Raw genomic sequence first — 9,875 nt, 5'->3', positions numbered from 1 at the left:
TATACCGGTTTAATCGTTAATATTTGTAGTGTTATGGATGGTTTTAAATTTCTAACGGATGAAACAGCTACCGCATAAGTTTTTTAATATATTTACCAGTATCAAGAGTGGGGTTAGTAGAAGAATTCAACACGTTTTTGTAGATTAAAAAACGAACATTGTTATGTATAAAGATTTTTTTTTTAATTTTTCATTGGCTATTGAGAAAATCATAGGTAGCGTAAAATGAAAACACGTTTATAAAACTGATAATACTTTTAAAATAAAAACTTAAGCAATATTAATCTACAATTAGTGTCAACATCAATCATTCATTGAAAAGTTTAAAAATTATATCAATGTATTGAGTTATCGGTATTACGGATGTTGTAAAGTTTGCAGATATTTTAAGTTTACAAAACCCTTGTTTCCACACAGATGATTTAGAAAATTCAATCCGCTAATTTTTGAAAACAGTAATAACAATTAAAGATACCCCGAGGACGTGATGGCATATAATTAAACAATAATAACGTCTGGAAATGTTACAACATTATTTTAAAATGTTAACTGGTGCAAGTATTTATATAGGTGCAATTAAATTTTAGGAAGAGACTATAGAGTATAGAAAATTTAATAATTAACTATTTACTTATTTATTTTTAAAATGTCCTAGAAAGTGTTTAAAGCTATAAAAAAAAATAGAAAAGGATCTTCAGCTATCCTAATCAAGCAAATGGTTCAATACACGGTTGTCAAAGTATTTCGTGAGATTAGGCTAGGTAGGTATTTACGAATAAAATAAAAAAACTCTGTATTAAACATACCGTCTTAATCGCAATTTGGCGTTGGGAACGGTGCTTGGGTGGTCTTTAAGCACAAATTGCCTGGTACCCCATATGTACGACTCGATGTAGCTCCGCCACTCCAGTTGCGATACATCAAAGTAAAAGGTTTTTTGGTCATTGGGGTCAAGTTCGGTGAACAGCCTCTGTACGTTTGTATTCTTAAAGTTCCATTCGTGCGTAGTGAAGAACTCTAGACACGACACCGCTTTCTGTAGCCGTTTATGGATTCGAATTAACCTGCATTTGCACACACAGACAAAACATATAATTAATTATGATCTATGTACCGAGTTTACTTAAATAAGTATAAAGTTTATACTAATAAATAAAAATGTAGAAAATAGAAAATGAATTAACGTAATTGTTATTCTCCGTCTGTCACATACACTGGTCGATTTCTCAAATTGTAGCTGATTTTGAAATCACTTCCATCCAGTGGATAGTATTTATCAGTAAGTTAACAATATCCTTATTAATATTAATTATTATTATACAAGAAATCAGTGATTAGATGTATCTGATACATCGGAAGATGGACTGTAAACGATTAGTACACGTAGGACGTATTTAAAATTATATAAAACAGTTTAATGTTTTGTTACTTAGATGTAGATGGTATATCTAACAAATTATTATCAATCATTTCGGTAAGTACGACTTACGTACACGGTAGACGATGTATAATGTATAATTCTTAATGATTTTCATTAGCGTTTTTATCAAACTTGTATAAAAAGTTTCATCTTGATAGTTAAATTATTTTTCAAGAAGTTAATTTGATTTGGACTCAAAAGACGTTTAAACTATACCAATTCTTTTTTTACTTAAAAATATACCTACTGTTTATAATTTTGTGAACACAGTGTTTTTAAAAACAATTTTATAATATTATATCTGTATCTATCATCTACCAGTTTTATTTATTTAAACTAATAATTCACAGTTAATGTTAAAATTTTATGAAATTTAATATAATTATGTCAACGATTTTTCCACAACAAGAGTGGCTCTAATTTAGAATTTATATTAATAACATAGATATCAATAAAAATTGAAGACCTATTAGCTATTAAAAGTTATTGAAGATCATACAAATCCTACTATTCAATTATCATTAACAATTATTTTTTATAACAATTAAACTCCTATAATAAGCACAATATAGTATTTAAATAATTAGAGTAAAAATAATGTGTCTTCTAAGAAAAAATAACGCTGTATTCAATCTAAATTAAATTCTCGTGTGATTCAAATTGAATACCTAAAGGTTAGGTTATTATAATATTATTAAATACATTCCTCCTAGATTTTAAGTTTTAGGTACATCATACCTAGGTTTTTCAAGACTTCAAAGTAAGCGTTGACATTTTACCACAGTTGATGGGGTGATATTTATTTCATTTTAAACTTAAAAAAAGTAAAAATATAAATTTGTTGAATCTTGATATTTTTTGAGACTTGGACAATATTTAATGAAGAAATTTTGTTTTAAAGTATGGAAATACTAAACTTTTTTTTCAAAGTATTTATTGTGATATCAAATGTATATTATTGTACAATGTACATTCATTCTAAAATCAAAAAAATTATCATCATACAAATAATTTCTTCATATATAGTTATGTTATAATGTATCATCTTCTTGTGCTTTGTTTTGTTCATAAACACCACAAATTAAAATATACTGGATGCCCAACGACCCATACAAACTACCATTTTTCTGGGACCCAAATTGATTCGCTCAAACAGCTGTTGCTAACTACACCTAGCGCTTGTTATCATATTAGTGACAAATTTTTACAAGATAATTTACCATCAAAGTTAGGTAAACACGTTGACCGCCATATGGTCGCCGGCGGTCATCTGTAATTCTCAAATTTTATGCATTTGTTACCGCCGACGCCCATAGTTCATTACTACCACGCCATAATATGACCGCCGGCGACCATAAATTAATTTGATTTTATATTATTAACTTTTCTATGGCGCTACAATAATATACTAAAATAAGGACAGGACTGTGGCGTAGCAGGAATCATTACAATTTTTTGATGTACGTTTTTTTCAATTTTTTTTTTATTTTTCTATTTTTACAAGTATTTAGGATATAAAAATTTGGAATACATTGAAAAATATGCTTGGTGTAAAAAAATACCAATTGAATGACATGTGGCGGTCAACGTAATAACTTCTAGAATATATATATATTATATAATTTAATTCCTGATTACAACGACATTAGTATATTTTTAATTCTCTTGGAGTCCTTTGCACTACTACAGGAATTCCTGATCATGTCTCGTTGGGTATCCAGTATATTTTAATTCGTGATATACACGATAACCAAAAAGCAACAAATCATTACTTTTCCTCTAAAACTAAAATGAGTGATGTCAAGTATGATATGAGTAGGTAATATACAATTTAAATAGTTAAAAATGCTCTCCTAAAAATTAAGAAAATGTAGATACGTGCAATTACGGTTGATAATTATTTAAGACAATTATTTGTATGCACTAAAGAGTAAATATTAAATGATATAGGTACTTATTGATGTTTAATATTATACAAAACCATATAACATAATGATAACACATGCTAATGAGAAAACTTGGTGACTCACTGACCTGTATATTTTTGATTTTCTGCTACCTGATTGAATAGTTTAATTAAATAAAAATCTTTTTATATGTTGCTTGCTTTAAATAAACACGTATAGTATCTAAAGTTTCCTCGACAGGAAAATTTTAAAAATTGAATTTAACTTTTCAGATTTTATTTGTTAATCTACAAGGAATGTAAAAATTGTCCCTCATAGTCAAGCTACCTATACTAATTACTAATATAAAAATATTCTTTCACTTACGCTAGGATACATGTATTAGACACACATTGATATTAAAAGAAGCAAAACCTTTGTCGTTGACCGTTAAGTGTCCGTAATTGACATAATGTCAAATTTTGTAGTTATATGAATAATAGCTTTCATTGTTTACAACCAATAAAGATTTGATTTTTTTTTTTTTTTGAGAGGGAAAGTTTTTTACTACTTACAATTATAGTATTGTATTTTTAAATAAATACCTATAATAGTTACTACAGTGCACTATTAACCTGTATTTATACAGCTGTATAGGTAAAAAAACAAGTATTTTCCCAGTTCAAACTGTTTCTTAAATCTTCAACGGTAGGAAATCAATACAATAAATTCAAATAATATACATTATTATACTTATTTGTAAAATCTTACCTCGGTTGTCTACCGGTAATTTTGGCAAGCCCGTCAATGATGTAGGCAGGTGCCATTTGAAAAGCAGCTACGCACAAATAGTTGAAGACTCTGTTGCTTTTGAAGCTGCCACCCGGGTACCACAAAATGTCACTAAATGGATTCTCTAATATGAACTCGTGGCCCAACCGTTCAATGTCTTTCCAGTAAATTGGATTCGTTGTGCCCGACGTACAATGATAGATGTCTATGCCCTTTGGCCTGCCAAAAGACAAATAATTTGTATGTATTGAGAAATATGTAGGTATATATTTATTAAATATTATATGAAATAGCTATTGATAAAATTATATAAATTTAATACTAAGAGCTATGATAGAGACACATTAAAAGACGTATGATAAAATATCACGAACAACTATATATTATATCGTGAACCACGAATAAAACCTATTGTTTAAGTCAACAATTATAAATTAATAATAATAATTGATTTGACATTTTAAGTAAAAGTATTTATAATACCTATTATTATCAATTGGGGCAGCCATCATATTATGTTTAAAGGACATTAACCCTTAACTTGGCAAGCATTGAACTATCAGAATAAAAATTTAAAATGAAAGTAGATATTTTTAAATTAATTTTAGGTTCGCTGAATTCAAAAATATCAAAAGAAACTCGGACTTGAAAGTCTAAAGCAGTGATTCCCAAACTTTTTATCTTTACCATCCACTTGTAAAAAATAAAAATGACAGACGCCCCCCTACCGGCCCTACTATAAAAATGTATTGGTACATAAGTAAGCAATAACAAATTAATTAAGCTTGTAACTTTCATCGCCTCCCTGGATAACCCTATCGCCCCCAAGGGGGCGATATTGCCCACTTTGGGAAACGCTGGTCTAAAGTTATCAATTGTATCTTAAAAGATACATTGCCAGAAACCAATATTGTAGTTCATCCATTCTTAAGGATACATTGCCAAGATAGGATTATTATTTTACATGTATACAGCAAAAACTCAATATTTCAATTTGATTTGTCTTATTTTATTTATTTTAAATTTGTGTTTATAGTTTTTTTTTTTATCACGATCTGAACTAAAAAAAATCTAATTTGTGTAATATTATTTAAAATATATATTTGAAATATTTTCATAATTTCAATGAATAATTAATATTAGTTGATTAAGACCACTTTAAAAACTTTTATTGAAGTTAATAATTATTCTGTTCAACCTTTCGATTTAATATTAAATACACTTCTGTAAAATTAAAAAAATACATAAATTAAAAGTTATTAATTAAAATTGTTCCCTTCCATGTCCTTGGAAATTAGTTATAAAGGTAATAATACAATTAAAAAAATATTATAAAAATAATAAAATAAAATACCTTTTAACCGAAAGTGATAAAAATAATGCAAAATAACATAACATAAAATTAACTTAGTATTAATTATGAAAATTTTTAAAACAATTTCTTTTTGAAGTGATACATATTCTTGTATTACACTTCTCATGTTGTTTGACCATTCTTGCTTATTCTGCATCTTCCTTTTACACCGATAATAGTCATGTGGTCATAACGGTCAAGTTTAACATCATTAATTGGCCATGTTAAAATTTTATTTTTTATTTTTCTGGTGTACACATTTTTTCTCTACTTTTGATTTGGTTTTAAAAGATAGAGCAATCTCAACATGTATTCTGAATTCGTTGAGACACATAACCTTTTTTCTTTCAGTTCCACGCAGTTTTACGATATTAAAGCCAAACATTATTGGCACATAAATTTTCAAAAATTGGGAAAAAATATTCAAATACCACTTATGTGTTTTTATATGCGTACGAGAAATTTTAATAAAGATATTAGCGCGGTCAACACAACCCATATGCTTATTATAATGTTTGACCATTTGAAGCATAGACACTTCTACTCTAGACTTCTTAATTTTATTATATCTTCTTGTAGTTGACAATGGATGCACCCCAACATAACTACTCGCTAAACAAACAGATTTACTGTCGAACCATTTCACAACCATAACTTTTTTTCATCTAATAATGGACAATTCATCAGTTGGGCCTGCTGTACTATACTTAGACTAAAAATAACATATTTTTTCTCAAATTATGAATACGTTCCAATGATGTGAAAAAGTTAGGTTAGTATTTCAGTAGCTGAAAGAGGATTCTCGGTGTCGTGGAAACTAGTGCTAGAATTACTTTTTCTCCAAAACCTAAATATTTATTTTCATAATCAGTGAATTGAATAATGGAGTCACCGTTATAACCGTGAATCCAAAAAATCGAATGTCAAAATAGCTACAATATAAAGAGCGAAAATAACGTAACCTAAATAGCGAATGTTCATAACAGCTCAAGTATATTATTTTAAAATTATTATTATTATTATTTATCTGTAGTAATAATATTATTTAGGTATAACTTTTAAGTTATAAAGACACAAATAATCACAATCAATTTTATAGCTTTGTTATCCAATATTCTCGACGGATGAAATATAATAATTAAATAGGTGGGTTAGATATGTTATTTTCACAATATTTGACAGTGTATTTTAAACAACGGATCATTTAGTGTCACAACGTATTATTAGTACATGATATCAAACATTTAATTTCACAAAAAAAAAAAAAACACTCGTAAATACGCTGGACTTTTCTTTCGGAAGTATGGTGAAAACGGCAAAGTTTCATACTGGAGATAAGCGGAAGTTGAAAAATGTCGTGGTTGAATTAATATTAAAAATGACTTGGTTATTAAAGATTCTTTATTCAAACATGTACGTGTTACCAATCCAGCTAAAATCGAAATCTTAACTGAAGAAATGAAAAAAGCGCTTTAAACTCAATTTTAGTAAAATTATTAGTGAAATTGTAATAACGGCATCATCAAATGTAATTCAAGGAACTCTCACAAGTACCTATATCAATTTTTAAAAGAATTATTCAGCAAACTATAGGCAACGTAATCAACGCTCTCCGCCCAGTCTACTAACTTTGAACGATTTAGGAGAAATACCAGGCATTTATGAACGAACAAACAATGGAAGTAAGTTTTTAAAACTTCATAATTACGAGATTAACGGTCCTACAAAAAAATAGAATTTAATGTTTTTTACAAGTAAGGAATTAGAACTAATATCTGAATTGGTTCACTGACGGTACATTTAAAAGCGCTTCAACTATATTCACATACTAGATATTAACAAATATTCACTTATTGAAATATAATACTTAATACCAGTAGTTTTTGCATTATTACTTGATAAAAATACTGTAACATATTTTTATTTAATCAAAACGCTAAGATAATACCATTAAATTCTAAAACTATTATGACTGACTTCGAACAAAGTGCGATATTGGAATTTAAGGAAAATATTCCCAACATAATTTCTCGTAGTTGACACTTTCACTCAAGTTAATGTGTATGGCGAATAATACAATCGATACCCATTATACATGAAAAATATCTAACTGATCCAGAATTTTACAACCAAATACAATTATTACCAGCACTTCCTTATGTACCAGTATCTGACGTAATAACAAGTTTCGACCGCTATTGGACTACTTTGAAGATACTTAGCTTGGAAAGAATGTGAGCAAACGACATAGAGGTTCAACATTTTCTTAAGAAAAGTGGAATTATTATGACGCAATAGATTTTCCAAAGACTAATAATTCTCTTGAAGGTAATTAATTTAAAAAAATAAATAAATCTAAAATATATTAAGTATATTTTTAAATAAATGTTTGCATATTATATAAGTTGGAATCGTGGTTTTAATAATTGAAGTGGATCGTGTCACCCGACACTTTGGAAACTTATCGAAGAGTTCAAACAAGAACAGGCAAATACAGAAATCAAAATCGAGCAATACATAAGAGGACAAAACCCAATAAATAAATATAAAAAATATTTATACTGCATTAAAAATTTTATAAAATCAAAAAACAATATAAGGAAAGAAATATTATAAATTGTTTGGAAGGCATAACCTATAATTTATCAAGTATAAATTATTTAATGTTTTTAATTTTTAATTTTTTTAAACTTATGTATGACTTAACATTGACGTATCATTAAACACGTATAATATAATAATTTTAAAATAAAACACTTTAGTTGTTTTGAACATTCGCTTTTATCTTATTTAGCTATTTCATGCTTGCATGCCCCATTTTTTGGGCTTCGACTTGATATATTTCCCACGAGAACTGGCTTTGGTTCCCCACAGAGAATCATCATTTTGTCAATTGAATAACGGTTCTTTCACCGTCTTGGCTTAAACACAATTAACGTATTTTATTAAGAAATAGTCAGATTTTATAAAATCTATTGTTGGTATCGTATTCATTGTTGTTTTGAAAATGAAGTGAACGTAATATTTTTTGATACTTTTTAAGAGACATAATCTCTTGTATTTCAGGAACTTCCATCATGTTTGACCAATTGTCTGTGTGAGCCGGAAGTTCATTTACACCCATCCATAACTGTACTGTTAGAAAATCAGTTAGTTTTGCAGAAGATAAATTAATACATTTTCCGAATTTTTGAAAAGAATAAATATTACTTTCTTTATCGATTAAATCAAATACATCATCAGAAAAAAATCGTTGAAATATACATAAAGAGTTAATACTTGTTATTAGTATGAAATTGATAATTTGGAAAATTAGGTAAGTCAAAGACCAAAGTTAAATTGTTTTTCACTTTTTCAATTAAATTAAATATTTTCTATTTTATTCATTCTTGTTGGATGAGGTAAAACAAATTAATCAAGAACGGAGAGGGTAGTGGCGAAGGTAAATGAATGGGTGGCGTTCTTATATTATTGGTTAAAATACGTTTTGATGTTCTATCAGAAAATTCTTTACAATTACTAAAAGTAAATTTTAAATTATTCAAGGCTGGTAAAACACGTTTTATTTTTGTGATTGATCAATGCTAAAATTATTATAACTAACAATCTTAATTATCAACATGATGATAATGAATAATACTGCTGACTTTTTAATCAACTTTTTTATCTTCAGACAAAAGTAGTTCAAAGTTATAAACCCTATAGATTATTAGGTTGTTGCACTCTTTATATTATTTTCGAGTATATCAATAAGTAGTAATTATATCAAATTTAAAAAAGTAGTATCTTAAGTTTTAAATTAAGTTTTAGACAAACAAAGGTTAGACAAACAAAATATAATAATCGTAAGAAAAAAATCTTATATTTGGTAAAATTAATAATGATATATTATTATTTCAATAGGCTCTTAAAATCAGATAATTATAGGAAAATATCTAAGCTTTTGTAATATGTAAACTGCATTTAATTTTATGTATTTTAAGTTCACAGGTAAATAAATGAATGAAGACATTCGTGTATTATAATGAATTGGTAGCCAACTGACGGAACCTGTGATGCCATGCGTCGTCGTACAACGACGATAACAATCAAATGAAGTAACGGGTAATATTTTTAACGGTACCCAATTTTTAGTTAAACTAAATATTATTAACAATTTAACTCTAGTTTATTTTTTTCGAATGGTCTTTTAATGAACAAATTTAATTAAGAACAACCAACAGTTGTATAACTTTTATTGGAGTGTGTAATTAAATAATAATATATTATCTATAGATAAGCTTATAATAGTTATAATATAATTAATAGACAAGACGCAAAAGCAAAACCTGTTAAATATTATTATTGAAATAAATTGATGTAATTAGTAGCAAAGATACTTGTTCGACTTACTATGTTATGCTTATATTATTGTAACAACTAA

The 9,875-nt window shown here is 27.5% G+C and overlaps 1 protein-coding gene across 4 annotated transcripts in view; it reads right to left on the bottom strand.

Annotated features, from left to right (window-relative positions):
* LOC114123655 (putative fatty acyl-CoA reductase CG5065) overlaps window positions 1-9,875 on the bottom strand; it is an 85,452-nt gene that overhangs the window by 5,263 nt on the left and 70,314 nt on the right. For all 4 annotated transcript variants that reach the window (XM_050205839.1, XM_050205838.1, XM_027986705.2 and 1 more), the window contains exons 7-8: window positions 4,078-4,317; window positions 807-1,064 (exon numbers count right to left, since the gene is read on the bottom strand). In XM_050205839.1, coding sequence (XP_050061796.1) covers window positions 807-1,064; window positions 4,078-4,317 — 498 coding nt within the window. The remainder of the gene's footprint in view (window positions 1-806; window positions 1,065-4,077; window positions 4,318-9,875) is intronic.

Source organism: Aphis gossypii, chromosome X (assembly GCF_020184175.1).
Source record: "Aphis gossypii isolate Hap1 chromosome X, ASM2018417v2, whole genome shotgun sequence".
Lineage (NCBI taxonomy): Eukaryota > Metazoa > Arthropoda > Insecta > Hemiptera > Aphididae > Aphis > Aphis gossypii.
This window is presented reverse-complemented; position numbering and strand designations above follow the sequence as displayed.